The 20,205-nt window shown below is 35.5% G+C and overlaps 2 protein-coding genes across 3 annotated transcripts; both read left to right on the top strand.

The window, feature by feature from the left end:
• Window positions 1-935: 935 nt before the first annotated feature.
• Window positions 936-4,517, top strand: LOC104900287 (transcription factor RF2b). Its single transcript, XM_010687675.4, has 4 exons — window positions 936-1,609; window positions 2,942-3,074; window positions 3,254-3,338; window positions 3,699-4,517. Exons 1-4 carry the CDS (start codon window positions 1,041-1,043, stop codon window positions 4,070-4,072), a joined length of 1,161 nt encoding a protein of 386 aa, XP_010685977.1. The 5' UTR covers window positions 936-1,040; the 3' UTR covers window positions 4,073-4,517.
• A 1,678-nt stretch (window positions 4,518-6,195) lies between these two features.
• On the top strand, window positions 6,196-20,170 carry LOC104900286 (nardilysin-like). Of its 2 annotated transcripts, none has more exons than XM_048648388.2 (19): window positions 6,196-6,771; window positions 7,032-7,107; window positions 7,228-7,274; window positions 8,840-8,952; window positions 9,170-9,243; window positions 9,338-9,433; window positions 9,515-9,634; window positions 11,921-12,154; window positions 12,612-12,760; window positions 12,889-13,048; window positions 14,333-14,485; window positions 14,641-15,020; window positions 15,592-15,741; window positions 15,901-16,083; window positions 17,278-17,481; window positions 17,608-17,714; window positions 17,988-18,141; window positions 19,009-19,130; window positions 19,446-20,170. In XM_048648388.2, exons 1-19 carry the CDS (start codon window positions 6,421-6,423, stop codon window positions 19,687-19,689), a joined length of 3,117 nt encoding a protein of 1,038 aa, XP_048504345.1. In that variant the 5' UTR covers window positions 6,196-6,420; the 3' UTR covers window positions 19,690-20,170. The 2 variants fall into 2 exon arrangements, with proteins under 2 accessions (XP_048504345.1, XP_010685975.1); XM_010687673.4 differs by having other exon boundaries at window positions 6,197-6,771; window positions 12,892-13,048.
• Window positions 20,171-20,205: the final 35 nt, after the last annotated feature.

Genomic DNA, 20,205 nt, shown 5'->3' with positions numbered 1-20,205 from the left:
GTTTGGACTAGGTCATAACTTTAATATGGTAAAAATATATTTTGGTGAAGCAGTGTTTAGATTATCTTTTGGTGTTTGAACTAGTCATGTTTTGGAAAAACTACAAATATTGGCCTTGTTTGGTGAGGAGAGGTTTTGGACAAAATTAGAGGTTTGTGCTCATATATATTACGGGCTTTGACTAGTCAATCTTCTAATTTGAGTGTTTGGTAAAGAGAGGTTTCAATTAGCTTAATGAGTCCAAAAAACTCTTTTTGAAAAAGTTGAGGGATGATGTTTTTGACATTAGAGGTTTGGGAATGAGTGAACTAATTACATTTATGTCCTAAAGTTATTAAAAATTGCATTCATAAATAATAGAAGGTACAACAATATATTATATACATGTCTTTATTGGTCATTTTACACAATAATGTATCAATCAACTATCCATTACTTACCAAACACCTTTATACAAACAGCTAATACAATCAGCTAACAACTATCCGCTAATTATCAGACATGACCATTAGCTTTTGAGGTAGAGGTAGCTTTTAGAGTAGCTTTTGAAGATTAAATATATATATTTTTTTAAAAATAACAACTAATTTCACACTTTCACCAAACAATAATTATCATAAAAGTTATTTTTAAATCAAACTCTAACAACTAAGTATAACAGTTGACAATTGACTTATACATTTAACAGCTATCGCGACAACTATTTTTGCCGAACATATCCTAAAGTTAGTTTTTTTTTTTTTTCCCATAGCAACCAACATTTAACATGGTAAACGTTTTTGATAACTTGGAAGTTGGACTTATCCAACACTTTTTTTTAACCACTACAAGTCTACAAGTAGTAACTTATATTTAGTGATATGACTGATATCCTACAATTTTTACCGCAAATATAGAGACAATATCATATCATAATATTACTATTTACTAGCACTAAAAACTGTAGACTGGAGAAGAACAACGCTCCAAAATCACACACTACTATCTTCTCTCTCTCTCCTCCTTTCTCTCTCCTCTCCTTCTTTTTCTCTCCTCTATCCATGGAAATGAAACGAGATCCACCACTACCAACCTCAATCTCTACTCCCGACATTAATGGCAATCCTACCAAACCTTCACCTTCTTCCAATGGCGGCAACAATGTCAACACTTCCGCGAATTCCTCGCTATTTTCTCCATCTCCAAACCCGAACCCGTTCAGAGGCCCGCACCATCGTCGCGCACATTCCGAGGTCAGTTTTCGCTTCTCCGACGACATGGATCTTTCCTCGGATCCATTCACCGGATCATCCACTGAAGAGATCGGATCCGAGGATGACCTCTTTACTACCTACATTGATGTTGATAAACTCGGCGCTTCTGGATCCGCCGCTTCTCAACCTTCCGATGACTTTAATGTCGCTATTGGACTTTCTGTTGATGGAGATCACCGAATTCCGACGAATAATAATTCTTCCGACGCTAGACCTAGACATCGGTATAGTAATTCTGTTGATGCTGCTACGTCTTCTGCTAGTGGTGCGTTTGGTGAGATCATGGATGCTAAGAAAGCTATGCCTCCTGATAAACTTGCTGAGCTTTGGACTATTGATCCTAAACGTGCTAAAAGGTTCGTTTTCTCATGTTTTTTTTTTATTTTTCTCTCTCCTCGGATTTTTTTGAAAATTTTAAGTTAATCATCGAAGTAATTGAATAACGCACTATAAGAGTTTGATTTTTTTGATTGATGTAATGATTTTTTAATTTAGGTTTTATCATCGAAGTAATTGAATAACGCACTATAAGAGTTTGATTTTTTTTATTGATGTAATGATTTTTTTGAATTTTTAATTTAGGTTTTATCATTGAAGTAATTGAATAACGCACTATAAGAGTTTGATTTTTTGATTGATGTAATGATTTTTTTGATTTTTTAATTTAGGTTTTATCATCGAAGTAATTGAATAACGCACTATAAGAGTTTAATTTAGGTTTGATGTAATGATTTTTGAATTTAGGTTTAATCATCGAAGTAATTGAATAACGCACTAAAAGAGTTTGATTTTTTGGTTGATGTAATGATCAATGATGGAGACTTTACTACTTTAATTAGCTTAAAAAGAGATCAAAAGATATAGATGATGTAATTTTTTTTTGATGTTGACTTACTGTTTATGTAGGTTGAGTCAATTTAGATCTTGTTTTTGGTAATAAGGAATTAATGATTGTATGATTTGGTGTTGATTATGATTAGATTTATTTCTTTTTCAATCTTATCTTATGTTTGTGTTGTATTGCCTTTTTTTGTTATTACAGTTATATGTTTAGTTATTGGTGCAATAAAGTTGTGCAATGTCTGTCTATCTTTGGTTAATGGCAATGCTTGCTAATAATGTGCTATGATTCTTAGATGGACATGGTAAGAGTTTCGGTAAAAATCAGTTTTGATCACAGTTTCGGTGAAGAATTTGATTGATGCAAATTAGATTTGATCGACAAAAATCAGATTTTATCCGTAAGAATAAGTTGATTAGTAAGAATTAATATCCATTAATAAAGGTCAATTTGGGGCTAAATTGATAAGCTGATAAGAATAGGGGATTACTCTTCGGATTTGGACTCGAGAATTTGAATGATATCGTTAATCAATGGCTGACTTTAGGTGTTTTGAATGATATCGTAAATCAATGGCAAAGTTGCTTACATCTAGAATACACTCGAACGGGTTATTTGCATTCTTTGTTGTTTGTTCTGTTTATTTGTTGCTATATGCTGCCTTTGTAATTAGTGGGAGGTAGTCATTCAATTATGTGAAGAATATGTTTGGTTCTTTTGTCTTAATACTTTTGAAAATCGAGGACTTTTAACTTAAGAGTTGTAATGTTGCTTTCTTTTGTTCATACTTCTAGCATCTCCATTTCTGACAACGTTTTTTGCCTATTTAATTTACTTGTTTCTGCAGGATTTTAGCAAACCGGCAGTCTGCTGCACGCTCGAAAGAGAGAAAAGCTCGGTATATATTGGAGTTGGAGCGAAAAGTTCAGACTCTCCAAACTGAAGCAACCACTCTTTCTGCACAGCTCACTCTGTATCAGGTATATTTGCTAGACTCATACCATACATCTCATAGGTAACTTCACAGATTTGCTTGGTTAATTCATCCCTTTTATAGACTTACAATTACGAATTTGTAGTATCCTGGAGGTTTAAGGCATTTTAGTATCCTCAATGGTAATTCTGTATGTGCTTATTTTTCTATGATTTTGTTGTTTAGAGAGACACAACTGGTCTATCAAGTGAAAACACAGAACTCAAGCTTCGATTACAGGCCATGGAACAACAAGCTCAGTTGCGAGATGGTGAGTCTCATGCCCTGTTTGATCTATAGTCTATCTTTGAACAGGAATAAGAGCAAAACCAAGGTTTGAACAGCTGATTCAGTAGCGAGGCAATATTAAACTCTCGAGTGTATACATATCTCAAGTATCTCGATTCCAGTAAAAAAAACAAGAAACTTACCCACGTTAATTGCGGCTCTAGGAAGTGTCTTTTCAAAATGATTTTGAAGCTGACAGTGATGACTTTATTTTCATCAACTTTTTTCCTTCCTCTCTCTTGTCCCCCTCCCCCCATCTATGTAGTTAGAGCTTGATACATCCACATTTGACCTTCTAAATCGTTTCTAAGGTCACTGAATCATTTGTCGGTTTTATTCTCAGCCCTGAATGAAGCATTAAAGCATGAAGTGGAGAGACTTAGAATGGCGACAGGCGAGATGATGGAGCCTTCAGAATCATTCAACTTAGGGATGCCTAGCATGCAATACAATCCCTCTGTATTTTACTCAGTACCTCAACAACAACAACAACAACAACAGAATATGCAATTGCCATCATATCACCAATCTCAAGGAAATATGCACCATATGAACAACATACATTCACACAATATGAATTCCCAAAATCCATTAGAATTCATGCCAAATGATCCCTTAGGAAGATTACAGGGGCTCGATATTAGCAGCAGAGGATCGCCCGTCGTGAAATCTGAAGGTGCTTCCATGTCTGCCAGTGAAAGTAGCTCAACATTTTGACGTGCGCTCAACTTGCTGACTAAGCTGACTTCTTCAGAAAAAAAAAAAAAGTGTGTGTTTGGTAGATTGTCTATAGACTGACATCATTCAATTAGATAAGGTTAAAGGTACTACTACTCCTACTATCTATTTGTTCCATTTTTTATTCAAATTGTTATCCTTTTTCTCTGGGATCACATCTATTTATTCTGGTCTCAAGGATGATCCCCAAAGAGGGGATTTCTCATTTGTGTAGGTTATTTATTGGGTTGTTTCATCTTCATCTCGAATTTTTTTTTTTGGTTATGTTGTGGGATCAATGTTGTAAACTTGTAGCATGTGTGACTGAAAGGGTCATTCCTCATGCTAGGAAAGGTTTTGTGTAATTTTTTTGGTTTACCTCTTGTAACTTTTTTTGTACTTTAAACTTGTACTTATCATTATTCTTAATCTACTTTTTACTGTAGCTTTTTTTTTTTACACTTTTTTGATGGTGAAAGAATTGCCAATGTTTTGTTAGTATCATACTGACAACTGTTATCTTTAGCTGCTACTGTTGTAGCACATTACTTAGCCTTTTCTTGCACATCACAATTCTTGATGCAGTGTTCTCATCTTCTTTCATAAAAGAGCATATAGTATTTTATAGTAAAGGAGCCCATAGTGAAAATAACATAACAATATGATGAAATAATATACAAGTATAATAAAAAGAACATTAATTAAGAGCATATTACACATCACAAAGAACCATTCGGTTTCTAACCCTATTGGACCAGTTAATTACCGAATCAAAAAAAATAAAAGAAACGTTAAGTTCCTAGAGGTTTACAATTAGTTAGGGACAAAAGCTGCATAATATTTTTTTTTCTCAAACCACCTAAGTAATCCCTATATTTTAAACTCTATATTTAAATCCGTCATACTTTTCCTTTTAATTCCGGAAAACTCCCTATTATAAGTACAATTTGTTTGTAACTGTTACAAACTTGGCAAAACTCATAAGAACTCTAAGGTTTTGTTCTTTTTGTCTGAAGTAAGCTAAACTAAAATTAATTTTTCTGGATTGAACTGAACTTAATTTTTGTGAACTGAATTGTATTAAAATGAATTAAAATTGTGGAGTAAATCAATTGAAATCTCTACAACTGAACTAAATTTGTCTGAATTAAACTAAATTTTCAATATATCAGTCCAAAAGAAACAACCTAAGTTCCTTACAACAATTAGGAATAAAACCCTGTTAGAATTTAGAGCTATCTCTAAAGTGTCCCACATCTTTGACACTTTCTCCAAAAACTCCCCAATTTCCCACATTGTTCCCCAGAACTCATCTATCATGAACAAAGTTTTTTACTCATTGTTCAAAGTTTAAACTCGATAAACTGAACAAATTAACCTGGACACTAATACTTGAACGAAACCATAATTAAATCGAACTACACCGAATCCAACCCGTAATTAAATTCACACTTGAAGTGATCTATAATTTTAAATTGAATTAGCTGAATCTATTTGACCTGATATTTCTCTCAAGATGAACAAACCTGATTTTAGTCCAAATGAAAAAAAAAAATGTATTGTACGAATTTTGATCTTATTAGTATTGGGCAGATAAGACTAATAACAAGTTGTTTGAGATTTAATTAGTAACTACTATAAACTTTGAATTAATCCGAATCGAGTGAACTCGACTCAATTTCGACCAGTTCGAAATGACACAAAAACTGTATTGATATTCGAACGGACTCGAACAACCAACTAATTGAATCAATACTGAAACTGAATGAACCTGAGAATCTGAGATGACCTGATAATCTAATTGCCAAGTGCAAAATAACCTACTTCCTCCATCTTTTTTATTTTACTTGCAACACTTTTTTTTTTCATCAACTCCAATACAAAATTTAGGTAGGAGAGAGGAACAGAGTAAAAGAAAAGAAGATGCCATGTAATTGGAGAGATAAAGACAAAGGAAAAACAAGAGTAGAAACTGTTGTAAGTAATTAATTTTTTTCCTTTTAGGAAAGTATTGCCAGTAAAAAAAATCTAGGAAGTATTTGGAAAAAAAATAAGCACAAGTAAAAATTTTCTAAAAAATTAAATAACTTGGGGGAGGAGAAAAAAAATTCCTATATGAATTGGGGAGTGGAGAGTGTAACGCCGCAGCCTCGTGAAAGTGGACAGAGGCGCACAAAGCAATTTAGGGAGCATTTCTGTAAAGCGACAGAAAAACGAACGAAATTCAACACTATAAAAAGTGTTGATGCTTAGCTCTTGAAACAAGTATAAATAAAAGTGCGAAGAAGGAGGATAAAAGAAGTTGAATACTTCATTTAGGGTTTTCGAAATTTGTGCCGACATACATAATGACGGCGAAAACAGTGACATTCTCGTCGGATAATATAGTGAAGAAATCACCAAATGATAGACGATTATACAGATACATTCAACTTCAAAATGGTTTATGTGCTTTACTTGTTCATGATCCTGAGATTAATCCATCTTCTGATGATAAACTTGAACAACATTATAATGAAGATGATGAAGATGAAGAAGATGATGATGAAGATGATGGTGATGATGATGATGAAGATGATGATGATGATGAGGATGAGGATGATGAGGAGGATGATGAGGAGGATGAAGACGACGACGATGAGGAGGATAGTGGAAGTAGGATGGGCAAGGGAAAGAAAGCTTCTTCTCAAACTAAGAAGGTGTTTCTTTTTACTCCCTTCGTTTCTTTAATTGTTATACTTTGACATTTTATACCATTCACTATGTGAGATTTTGTTAGATTCGTGTTGATATGTATTTTATTAGTTAGTCCTTACTGTTTTGCATTGGTATATGTGAAAAGTGCGAGTGTAACAATTATTTGTGAATGGAGGGAGTATCAATTTTGAATACTGTTGTAAAATTGGACTTGAAATTGAGATAATGTGGATAGTAATGGTTTAGTTATTAATTGATGCAGGCTGCTGCAGCAGTTTGTGTGGGGATGGGGAGCTTCTCTGACCCTTATGAAGCGCAAGGTCTTGCTCATTTTTTAGGTATGATATGCTTATTTGTTGTTTTCGATAGCGGATAAAGAAGTGGTGTTTGATAAGTTTGGGGGAAATGTGTGAATTTCTTGCTACATTGTTGATTTTGTTTTCTTCTTTTGTTGTTAGAGCATATGTTATTCATGGGGAGTGCTGAATTTCCGGATGAAAATGAGGTATGCTAGGCTTATCATTTACTACAATCCACATTGTTGAGTTTAACCTTTTCATTTGTGTGCTTTATGCTTATTTGAAGTTTCTGGTTATCGGTAGTTTATGACTCTAATGCTTAGGATACCCAAGGATTTCTTGGTTAATAAACCGAAGTTTAGAGATTATAAGTTGCATATAGTCGCCACCACCACCACCAATGTAGTAAGGATTGTTTGCCAAAGGGCTTTGAGGCAGCTGTCTATTGTCTGTTGGCTTTAGCTTCATAAATGGTCAAATGACTAGATGTTTTTGGTAAATGACTTTAAAATTGGCCGGAAAAGCTAGATGATTTACTTTGGCGGTTTTTCTGCTGCTGTACAGCCTTTTCCAGCCAGCTTGAAAATGTTGGTGATTTTTACATATTAATAGCTAATAACCAACAATTGATTTTACTAAATGTATTTAGAAAGAGCTAAAGCTCATAGCATATTAGATGCACCAATATAATCAATGAATACGAGGAGCTGGTCTTTTGAGACTGGAGCTATTTAAACTAGCCAATAACTGATTGCCAATTAATGTGATCTTGTTGGAGGAGAGTATAGAGACTGGAGAGTTCCCTCTTTAGATTGTATGTAAAGAAATTTGGTCCTCCTGTCCAGAAAAAAGTAGTATAATTTGAAGAGTTGAAAATAATCAAGTATTTGAATTAATTTATCCATAAGTGACTTACTGAACTTGTCGCCTCTTCCCCCTTCCCCCTTCCCCCTAAAAGAAATCCTTTGGTGTGTATCCTTTTGTCAGCCTTCAGCATGAACATTTCACAATTACATTGCTCTACTTTTTACGTGCTGATTCTGAGACTAGATTGATGCTGAAGAATAAAGAGATTTGCTAATCATCATCGATGACTGCAGTTCATGCTCAATGACAGTAGTTTTGGTCAGTGACAAGTGGATGACCACTATTGACCAGGATAGTTTTTCGCATCTCAGTTTTACCTCTGACATTAATGAAGATAATGCTGGGTAGTTTTACAAATAGGGTATACTTTTGGGATTGTGGTTATATTGTTGCTAATTTTCTATATTATGAGATGTACCTTCCGTATTTTAGTGAACATCCTTCTTTTTCATTGTATCATATGCTAGCTGGCGATAACCTAATGGCTACAGAATGTGTTATAATACATTAATTTTGTGATACCCAGGCTACTTCTATATTAATTTTCATTGTATCATATGCTATCATCCTTCTTTTTCATTGTATCATATTGTTGCAACATGCTAAACATATCTTGAATACCTATTGTCTTCTTCAACCTGACATTCACTGCGGATCTCACTAGGTTTTTTGTCTATTAATTAAAAGTCATCAGCATTCAGCCCTTTCATGCGTTCTGTGCTTGATATCAACTTTGAAGTGTATCTTTTGAGATGTGATTACTGGAGGTTATTCATGCATTTCTGATTCTTCTATTGAGCTATAAGCATTTGTAGTTCCCTTGTTATAAAGTTTAGCATTTTCACATATTTAGTGGTTTGTATGATCATCTTTTTGCCATCACATTTAACTTTTTCTGTCTTAGTATGATAGTTACTTGTCCAAGCACGGGGGTTCATCAAATGCATACACAGAGGTAGAGCATACTTGCTACCATTTTGATGTGAAGCGAGAGTTTCTCAGAGAGGCCTTGAGAAGGTAGATCCCTCTTTTATAGTCCTGAATGAATTGGATATCTTTACTTATTCATCTTTTCATGCATGTTAATTGTTACATCCAAATATGGAAGTAGTAGCAGATTACATCATTGAACTGCTTGAGTAGCTTATAACTTGTTTCTGCTAAATTTTTTGATTCTTGTACAAGGATGCCTTACATAGTCGGTCCTTTCTCTAACTCTTTCTTTTTATTCTAGATTTTCTCAATTCTTCATTTCGCCATTAGTGAAAAGTGAAGCCATGGAGCGAGAGGTACTGGCAGTGGATTCAGGTACACCATATAATTTCGTTTTTGCTATCTCTTTCACACTTTCCAGAGTTTCTATTATTCAATTTTTCTAATTTGTATGTGCAACAAATTTTAGAATTTAATCAAGTTTTGCAAAGTGATTCTTGTCGTCTTCAACAACTTCAGTGCCATACTTCTGTGCCGGGTCATCCTTATAATAGGTTTTTCTGGGGTTAGTTTTCTGTTTTATCTTCTTTGGGTCATCCTTATCGTTGTTTTCTGTTTGTGGTTGACATATCTTTTTTTGTAAAAGGAAACAAGAAAAGTTTGATGGATGCTGTTGAAAAAGGGGTTGATTTGCGCCAAAGGATTATGAAGATGTATGAAGATAACTATTATGGAGAATTTATAAAATTAGTTCTCATCGGTGGAGGTAGAGTCTTTTGTTTTTATCTCATGTATTATGTTTTGATCTCGTGCTATCTCATGGTTGTATATTTTATTATCATCCAATGTGTTCAACTGCCATAAAGGAGAAATTGTGGATATCAAAATATCAATACTCCACCAAAGACGGATAAGCTTTGGTTCATGGTTCTTCCTCCCCCCTCCTCTGATGAGTGAGTCTATAATTCTATACTCTTGTGGTCCTCTCAAGTGGAAAAAGTAGGTGGTATCTAAGAACCTATGTAACTTTGTATTCTGACCCCATCATTGCCACCTCTAATGGCTTTGATCATTGTTCACCATCTTTTTACTGAAATATTACATATCATGATTCTTTTTGTATGTTTGAATGTTATGGATGCAACTTTGATTTTATATCGATTACATAAACTTTTAGTTCACTCTTTTACTATTTTAGTGTGTGGCTTGCAGTTTTCTAGGAAGTATTTGAGCTAGATACCAGTATCACGCCCACAAAAAAAGAGAAACAATGGTAAAATAAATAAGACTTGGCTACAGTAAGGATGTTGTTTAACTTTGTGTTGGCTTGCACAACGAGGCCTTGCAAATGTTTGTATTATGGAGGGGACACGAGTGAATTTTGATCAACCTTCCTGCTTTGGCCACCACTAAGAAAAAGGAAAAAGGTTGGGTGTGTGTAATGTCACCTTAAATCCTTAATTCAGTCTCGTCTACGTATATTCCTTGTAGTTCCTTTCTCCTTTTAGTATCATAGGGGCTCTTTTAGGATTTTAGTTAGACTCATGACAGATGTTTTTTTGTTTTTTTTAAAGTTGGGGGTGGGAGGGACTGCCACCTTTGTTTAGCCTAGATTTGTAGACCTAAAGAGAGGATGGAGGCTTGGCTTTTGGTAGTTTGGTGTCTGGAAGTGTCTCAATTATAAAGAAGCAATTTTGGTGAGTTAGATCGTTGTTACTGAACTAATTATGGCTATTCCCTCTTCAACAGGGATGCTTGTGACATAGTGACAGTCCTATATGTCTTGAAGCTAGTTGTTTTTATTAGCATAATTCTTTTGTGCCCCAGAAAGATGTAATTTGGCTTTGTGGAAGAACATCATTATGCAAAAGTTTGACTTTTAGCACTTAGGAATTAAGATGGTGGAGTAAGAAGACCTCGTCCCCTCATTGGGGTAGGCACTTGGAAATCCATTTCAAATGGATTGCAAAGATCCAAAAGCTTTACTTGCAAAGATCCACTTATGTTAATAGTGGTTCAAGAATTCTGTTTTTGCATGATTTTTGGTCTGGGGATCAACCTCTAAAAGCTTAATTTTCAGATGTGTTCATATTTGCCTTATCGAAAGAGGCCGCCATTTCCGAGGTGTTAATTTGGAATAGTTCATAAACATTGGAATATTTCCTCTCCAAGACGTCCTGAAGATTGGGAATACATTAAGTCTCAATGTTTTTTAAATGCCTTTCTTTGCAAGAGGTTTCTATGTTGGAAAATGATGAGATGATTTGGCATCATAGAGAGAGTGGCTCCTTTTATGTCAAAAGTTTCCGCTTCTCCCTTGAAAAATATTTGCCTATGAATTTCTCCACTTTGATATTTGGAAGACAAGTTGCTCCTAAAGCTTGTTTTTTCAAGTTTCGGCAACAGTTAAGATAAATTTCCAATTGAGGATTATCTTAAGAGGAGCTTCTTCTACTAGTCGTTGCAATTTGTGTCATAAGGAGGAGAAACATTTTAATCATCTCCTCCTCTTTTGTCCTTGGGTTCTTTCTCTTTTGCAATTTTCCTCAACATTGTTTGGGTTGAGCTGATCTCAACATCAGTCCGTGAAAGATGGTCTTGTTGCCTGGAAAAAAGGACGAAAAAAGGTTGGCTTGCCAAGGTTTGGGACATGATTCCTTTGGCGACTTGGTGTTCCACTAGGAAGGAAAAAATATTAACGGATTTTTGATGGTTTAGCTTCTTCTCGTGGATCAAGTTTCATCTTTTGAGACTTCTATTCAATTGGAGTTAAGTTTCACTGACTGAGCGTAACTTGACTCCATGATAGTTTGAGGGCTTGAGCTTTTTGTCATTAGCCCTTCTTCTATAAATGGGTGACAGTGCGGACACCTCTTTGGTGCCTTTCTAATCTAATTCTTTAAATTCATAATTTAAAGATGTAAATAGGCAGCAAAAAATTGGAGTTAACTTTCTTGTACCTTGAGTTGTTTTGATGTGGTGGCAGCAAAAAATCTATGAATAAATAGGTGCATCCCTTTTCTATCAATCTTACTGGTTCTCACTTTTGCAGAGTCGCTTGATATACTGGAGAGTTGGGTCCTGGAATTGTTTAGTGATGTCAAGAAAGGTCTTTCCTCAAGACTGGAGATAAAGCATGAAGGTCCTATCTGGAATGCTGGGAAGTTATACAGAGTGGAGGCTGTTAAGGATGTTCACGTCCTTGAGGTTTCATGGAAATTACCATGTCTTCGCACAGACTATATGAAGAAACTTGAAGATTACTTCGCTCATTTAATAGGACATGGTAAGAATTTGGTTGGGGAGACTTTTGACTAATTATTGTGATGAGTCTGTTTGACTTAGTTAATTTAATAGGTCTCTGTGCTTGTAGAAGTTAAGACATGTGTTTATTTATGTGCAAGAGAATTATGTTAATATGATGAGTGTGTTTTAGGTTTGCTACATCATGAGTACATTTGCCTCCACCAAATCACTCCCTCCTTACCTGTTATAAAGATTTTTAGCTTCATGGTTATGTTGCTTTTCTGTTATTTTTGGCAATCCTTCTATTCATCAGTTTTTCCATTTATCTGACTTTCTTTCTCTTCTACCCTCATTGACTAGTTGCAGATGAAGTTATCTATGGCTTGTTTAACTTTTTTGTGTATTAGACATGGAGTTCTATTATTTGTGACTAAGGCTTATGTAATCATTTAGTATTAGACATGGAGGTCAATAATGTTTTACTTATTTTGTTTCAGAGGGCAGAGGTAGCTTGCACTTCTTTCTTAAGAGTAAAGGATGGATAACATCTATATCAGCTGGTGTTGGAGAAGATGGAATGAACCGATCATCGTTAGCCTATATTTTTGGCATGAACATACACCTTACAGACTCTGGCTTGGATAAGGTTGGGTCATTCTAGTTTTATCTCTTGACTTTATTTTATGTTCCTCCCTTGTTACTTTTGTTTGTCTTACCATTGTTTTTTGATGTTTTCCTTTTTTCTGCTTCCCATGCATGACAACACCGAATTAGCAGATCTATGAGATCATCGGATTTGTGTACCAGTATCTCAAACTACTGCGCGGAGCTCCTCCCCAGGAGTGGATATTTAAGGAACTCCAGGATATAGGAAAGATGGAATTCAGATTTGCCGAGGAGCAACCTCAGGATGATTATGCTGCTGAACTTGCAGGTTTTTGCACTAGTTTTGATCCCTGTTTATTTATTAGTATTATTACATGTGAATTTATATTAAAATGCTATTATAGATGTTAATCTTTCCATCAATATCTCAATAAAGAGTCTTCCATCTAAACTCTTGGATCCATAGTTCCATACCTTACTCACCCAGCACCTTTGTCCATGCATCATATAGCACCAACTGTGTCATTTTTTCTTCTTCTTGTTTTTAATCTTTTTTTGTTGTTTTTTAGATAAGCAAAAATGTAATTTGGCTCTTTGGAGTGTTGGGGGGGGGGGGATTTCGTTTTTGTATTATTTTTGCTGCCAGAATGCTTGAAGATGATATATTCTAGACTTTGCCTGTCTACTGCACCATGATGTATGTGTACCATGTATCATGTGTTATTCCACAGTTCCCGCTTCTTGATGAAGTGTCATGGGGTTGCATATGCGTCTTATGTAATCCTTGATCCAAAGCCAGTTTACAGCAAATCAAAACTTGAGGAAATTACCTGGATATCTCATCGAGTTCATTACATTTGAAACTGAACAAATTTTCTAATAGATTGTCTTGAAGTTTGAATTATGTGGCTTGTCAGTACATATGATTGACGTTGTTGATAGCTGATTGAAGTATTGCCATGAAGATGGTATATGGAGTCCGCAATCATACCACTGTGTTGATAGCTGTGTAAATTGTCATAAGATAAATGAAGCATACTACTCTGTTGCTAGTCTGCTTCATCAAGACCCTTTAATTTAATATGTGGACTGCCTGTATTTCTATGTTTATTAGATGACTTTCTGGCCTCTGGCCATTTCTTAAATGTTTTCTTATTGCTTTATATATACTGTCGATCTTTTTCCTTTTGGCCTTATCAGTGTCTTTATGTATTTATCTTTAGCGAATTATATAATTGTTGCTGTTGTTATGCTTGGTGTTGTGATTACTATTTTTTATTTACTGTATTATATCTATGATTTTTATGCCTTTTCGTGTATCCTATTTTCCTATGTTTTTTTTGATGCCTTTATACTTAATCAAACTCATTTTTGTTATTGCTCTCGTGGAAACAATTGTTCTGCTGGTGAACCAGTTGACATTGCTCATTGACCTCACTGGAGTCTTTTAAGTTTGCTACTTTGCTTACATCTTCACTTCCATAGAATCTTCCTGTGGCAGGTGCTGTGTTACTGGAAGCATGACTGCATCTTGTCTTTGTTCAGCTTACAACCAATTGGGGGGGGGGGGGTATCTTCATTCTGTTAATATGATTGCCTTTTTCCATCGCAGCGAACTTGCTTATATATCCACCAGAACATGTTATCTACGGTGAATATGCATTTGAAGATTGGGATGCAGAGAAGTTAAAATTTATTCTTGATTTCTTCGTCCCAGACAATATGAGAGTTGACATACTATCTAAGTCCTTTGCCACATCTGGAGGTAATGTGGACCTTGTTCCTCTCAGTAATGAATATTTGCATCCGTCATTTGGTATTGTTGCTATTCTGGGGTATTTATCCTTTGTGTTCTATGATGCTTGCTTCGATGGTGAAAAAATGATCAAATTTCTTTAATTTTGTTTTTCCTGGCTATAGATGCCTTATGTGAGCCATGGTTTGGAGCAAGATACACTGAGGAAGATATTGCTCTCTCCTTGATGGACTTGTGGAGGGACCCTCCGGCAATAGATGGTTCATTGCATTTGCCTTCAAAGAATGAGTTCATTCCAGTTGACTTTCCTGTACATGCTGATAATGTGTCCAATGATATTGTTGATGGATCTTACCCGAGGTGTATACTAGATGAACCATTGATGAAACTCTGGTTCAAGCTAGATAGGACATTTAAACTTCCTCGGGCAAATACATATTTCCGTATCAACTTGAATGGTGCCTATGCGAGTGTTCGCAGCTTTCTCTTGACCGAATTGTTTGTTCTTCTCCTTAAAGATGAGCTGAATGAAATAGTATACCAGGTTAGCCTTGTTATACTTTTGAAATTGCTTAGAGTATTTCTGGAGAAAAAAATTATAACTCAAGTTATTCATTTCCAATGTATATGAGCTGACTGTTTGTTTTGATGTCGCTGAATAATTTTAGTTATTGTGTCGCTTGACAAATCAAGCATTTTAATTCTTCGTATGGTTTTGAGCGCATTGATTTTTGGCTCGATCTCCTGATTGCTAGTCCTCAAGGTCTTCTGTTTGACTTTGGCGGGATTCAATCCTCTCTCTTGAAGTTTGTGAGGTGGTAATTATATGGGCATTAGGATCAATTAAGTGATGCAACCTTTCTTCCTTTTGGCACGCAAAGGGGGGAGGGGAGATTTGGGTGTGTGTTAAGATGTTTGCTTTGTCATTGACTCATTCCCCTTGCGTTGCATAGAGGATTCATACTGCTGAACTTCCTTTGTGGGACCTAAGGTATAATGGTCATTGCCACTGATGGCAGGGTCTTGAATCGATGAATTTCTTTTTATGTACTAATGTTTTTCGACTTTTCAAGAAGTTCAGTTTCTAACAGAACTGCTTTTTGCTTTGCATGTAGGCCAGCTTAGCCAAGTTAGAAACTTCAATATCTGTTTCTGGGGACAAACTTGAGCTAAAGGTTTACGGGTTCAGTGAGAAACTTCCACTTTTACTTTCTAAGATACTGGATATAGCAAAATCCTTTTCACCAAAAGATGATCGGTTTGAGGTGATATTCCTGGATCATGCTCTCTTTTTTCTCCCACCAACCTCTCCTGCCTCCTCTAAAGAATATGAGAAAATTGTTGCAGAATGGGAGAACTTTCGATTGAATTGGGAGTTTGCCTATTGTAATTATGATTAATTAAAAAGTGTTCGTGGAATGTAGGTTGTTAAAGAGGGCATGGAGAGGAATTTGAGGAACACAAATATGAAGCCCTTGAATCATGCATCATACCTGAGATTGCAAATTCTATGCAAAAGTTTTTGGGATGTAGACGAGAAGCTACAGTGCTTAGCTGATTTGTCCCTTGCTGAGTTGCTGGCTTTCATTCCACAGCTCCTTTCCCAGGTATGAAAACTGTGCATGTCCAGTAACTCTTTATTTAATTTGCCCTTAATTTAAGGTTCTAAATCTTGGAGACTCGGATTTTGTCGTGATTGCGGTAGTAATGGTCACGCAATTTTGAGGGAAATGCCGATGGTCTATGGCTGTTGTGGCCTGATCAAGCAATCGTCTTAACTGGTAAGCTTACATCCCTGTACAATGCAGTCGCAATGGGGACGAGATATAATACCATGCCTCCATTTTATCTTGAAGGGTGTTTAAGGTTCTTGAATCTTGTGCATAAATTAAGTTCTCGATTCCAAGAAAAAGGACCAGTAAACTAACCTGGTCTGTTCTATTCCACTTATAATTCCTGAATTATCCTTATTTTTCATATATCTCTCAACTTTTTCTGAAGTTTATGGACCTTTCTTTAACTAGTTTTATTTTTTGTGATGTTTTTAGATCTCGTCTGAACTTTTATGAACTTTTCACTTTTCTTAACTTTTTGAACTTTTCTTAATATGGCTTAACATTTTGTAACCTTCTGAACTTTTACTTGATTTTTTCCGAAGAACTTTTCTTAATTTTTTTTGAAAATAAGTAAAACTTTTTTGAATGAGAAATGGAGCCTGAAATTGCAACTAGAATGATTGTATTGTTTTTCTACACAAAAGAAAATTTGTTGTTTGCCTTCGTGCTTTGTGCCTACTGTTTGGCTGTTCCTATGCTGAAATTTATTAGAAGTGAGAAAATTCTATTGTCTAAATATGGGTTTCTTTTGTTTATGAAAGGCTAGGATCTTGAGTTGTATTTGCGCTGCAAGGCTCTTTTAGCTGTAAAGTAAGTTGGCAAAATAATAATTTTTTTGTGGAAGTGTGGAAATTTTTCCTGGATGCATATTTTGAATTAGTTGTGAATTTGGAACATGAAAACTGAATAAATTTGTTGCATTAGCAAGTACGACTTCTATTTTCTGTAATTTACACAATTTGACCCTTTCCATACGTGGTAATGCTACACTTTGACTTTGATATCTTGAATTATTAATGCAAAAATACAGTGTAAGTTACCAATAGTGGTGAAAGTGGACTATGTGAATATTGCAAAAGTACAGTATAGATAAATAAAGATAGGGAATAACATGCACGCAATGCTAAATTTTTGTTTTGCACTTCTTCTGATTTGTCTACTTGTCGTTTCTTATCTATTCTCCAGTTATATTTCGAGGGCCTTTGTCATGGTAATTTACTAGAAGAAGAAGCCATCAACATATCAAATATATTTAGAAGCCACTTTCCTGTCCCAGCACTTCCTATAGAGGCGAGGCATAAAGAGCGAGTGTTATGTCTTCCTTCCGGAGCGAACCATGTTAGAGATCTTTGTGTGAAAAATAAGCTGGATCCAAACTCTGTGGTTGAGGTAAATAGACAGTATTTGGCCTTCCTAGCGCTTTGTTTCCTTTTTGTGTTAAGCTTTGGTTAGAGAATTGTTCTCCCATCGTGGGTTTCTAATGCCATCTTTTGGGTATGTGGGCATGTGGCACAGCTTTATTACCAAATTGAGCAGGAAAATGCTGTGGATTCACTTAAACAGAAAAGCTTCTCGGATCTGTTTGATGAGATTGTGGAAGAGCCATTTTACAATCAGCTAAGGTACGGTTCTTTGGGTACGGTCAATGAACTGTGCTGCTTCAAGTACTTTGGGACTTATTACTTCCTCTTTCTTTTTTCTTTTATTCTTATTATATATAGGGGGTAGGGTTAGGGGTGGGGGTGGGGTGGTGAGGGAATCGATGTAGTAAGCTTTTTCTCATCTTTGAATATTCTCACTGTTTCTGCATGAAGATGTTTTCGAGCTTGATTGAATTCTAGGTACAATCCATATGTTCTCGTCTGACTTTACCCGTTTTTTGACTTGGGATTTAGGACAAAGGAGCAGCTCGGTTATGTTGTTGAGTGCAGCCCACGGATGACATATCGTGTCTTTGGATTTTGCTTCTGCATTCAATCTTCTAAGTACAACCCCATATACTTGCAAGAGAGGATTGATGACTTCATTGATGGCCTGAAGGACTTTCTGGTAAACAAACTTTTTCCTGGCTCTTCAGCTATGTTTATGCCATAAAAATATCTGAATACCAAAGAGATATGGAGTTAACATCAAAAATAGTACCTAAAGGCTAAAGGTTCAAAGAATTTTGGTTTGTGGATATAAAATTTAGAAGTTTTTGTTTGACCTCTTTTCCATCTACTTCCGCTGGATAAGTTAACCCACTGGTGTCTTAATAATATATAGCTACAAGATGTAAAGACAAAGGAACATGTCTGGGAACTTTATATTTCTCAAGAAAGCAACATGTTTCAGCTTCTTAGTATGCATGACCACAATGCTACTCTCATAGGCAACCTTCATTCTCTTTTCCAGCTTTGTCTACTTCTTTGATTCTTCAACAGTCTTCTGTCTCCTTTGTATTAACATTGAGATTCCCATTGCATTAATGGTGCATTTTTACTTTGATAATGTGTTTTAGTCAGATGATCATTAAGATTTTTTGAAGGACAATTCTTTTTCATTGTCAAGAAATAACCACAAATGTTAACGAATGGAAAACTACACTTATCCAGAGCCCACAAATTTCACTTCCAGTATCGATTATAAAAAAAGAAATCATGGCAATGCTAGCAACTACAACGAGGCTATCATTGGTCTTATGGAGTAAACATTGTTTATATGAAGCAGCAATATTCTTTTTCCAATCATGGGTGATGTTTCTTTCTTGGGTAACATATATAAACCAGGCCACATGGATTCTTGGACTAACCACGGTTGTGCTGATATGTTTCTGCATTGAGGATTTTTTGCACAGCCAGCAACTCATTGACTTGTAACAATGATCATATTGTATCTGCATTTCCTTTAATATTTTTTTGCTGCCTTGTGTTGCAGGAAAAACTTGACGACGGATCCTTCGAGAGTTTTAAAAGCGGGTTGATTGCTAAATTGCTGGAGAAAGATCCATCATTGTCGTATGAGACTAACCGGTTTTGGAATCAAATTGTAGACAAGAGGTATATCATTTTATATTTGAAAAGATTTATGTACATGATTTCATTGTGGAAGGGGGGGCGTATGGAAGCTACTGAACTACTTTACACTATTTGTTTCCTCAAGTCTTGCTTCATATTGCTTTTGGTTGTAGATTGTGCTGTAACCTGTCATTAATATCAACTGAAAGTTACGATTTCTTTGTTTCTTTGCAAAGTTTTGGCCCAATCAATGTTTCAGCTATTACACGTCTGATTTTATCTATTTATTTCCCTCTCATGGTTTAGGGAATTTGTACACTATATGGTTCTTTAACATGATAACCGGTCAATCTCCAGGTATATGTTTGATTATTCGGAAAAGGTGGCACAAATTGTGAGGGATATACAGAAGAGTGACCTGATTGACTGGTATAGTACATATCTCCGGAGGGATTCTCCCAAGTGCCGGAGGCTTGCAATCCGAGTATGGGGCTGCAACACTGACATAAAGGAAGCAGAGGCACAGGAGAGGTCCGAAGTTGTCATCAATGACTTTGCTGCATTCAAGTCATCTTCGGAATTCTATGCAAGTCTTTGTTAAACAGTGAAAGCATTTGTTGGCTGGCAGTAGATTTGCTGATGTCTTATGCTTGGCTGTGCGGGGCCATAAGCGCAACGTTAGAGCTTCCTGCTGTCTGTGTTGCTCCAAACCCTTGGATGCAGCTTCCCCCTCTCACTTGATTCCAGTACCGGAAATTGTTTTTGGTGGAAATATTAGGACAATTTTGATTCATTTAAAAGAATTCTCAGATTTTTCATATTTGAGGCGTTCATGGCAGGAAGTTCACATCTTCATAGCTGTGAGCCTGTGACTATAACGTTGAATTTTTTTATGTAATTCTCATATGAATTGCTGAGATTACATAATTTAGTTCTTCATATGTTCAAACTCTACCACATTGATTTTTACCCTCTTAAATTATTTTACTCAGGTTATGCATAATTCTAAACATGTAATTTGTGATTTTATTCGATTTGAGTTATATTAATTATATTTGATATAAAAACTTCTGAGATTTGTATGATTCATTTCATTAAATCATATTGATTTCCAGTT

The sequence above is a fragment of the Beta vulgaris genome, chromosome 7 (genome assembly GCF_026745355.1).
Source record: "Beta vulgaris subsp. vulgaris cultivar EL10 chromosome 7, EL10.2, whole genome shotgun sequence".
In the NCBI taxonomy this organism is placed as follows: Eukaryota; Viridiplantae; Streptophyta; class Magnoliopsida; order Caryophyllales; family Amaranthaceae; genus Beta; species Beta vulgaris.
The sequence above is the reverse complement of the archived record's forward strand: the minus strand, read 5'-3'. Positions and strand labels throughout refer to the sequence as shown.

Bases quoted from the DNA above. Each gene is read 5' to 3' on its own strand.
- LOC104900287 (XM_010687675.4), top strand. From the start codon at position 1,041: ATGGAAATGAAACGAGATCCACCACTACCAACCTCAATCTCTACTCCC. The intron at 1,610-2,941 runs GTTCGTTTTCTC...TTGTTTCTGCAG, and splicing joins GATCCTAAACGTGCTAAAAG to GATTTTAGCAAACCGGCAGT. The intron at 3,075-3,253 runs GTATATTTGCTA...TTTGTTGTTTAG, and splicing joins CACAGCTCACTCTGTATCAG to AGAGACACAACTGGTCTATC.
- LOC104900286 (XM_048648388.2), top strand. From the start codon at position 6,421: ATGACGGCGAAAACAGTGACATTCTCGTCGGATAATATAGTGAAGAAA. The intron at 12,155-12,611 runs GTAAGAATTTGG...ATTTTGTTTCAG, and splicing joins CGCTCATTTAATAGGACATG to AGGGCAGAGGTAGCTTGCAC. The intron at 12,761-12,888 runs GTTGGGTCATTC...ACACCGAATTAG, and splicing joins CAGACTCTGGCTTGGATAAG to CAGATCTATGAGATCATCGG.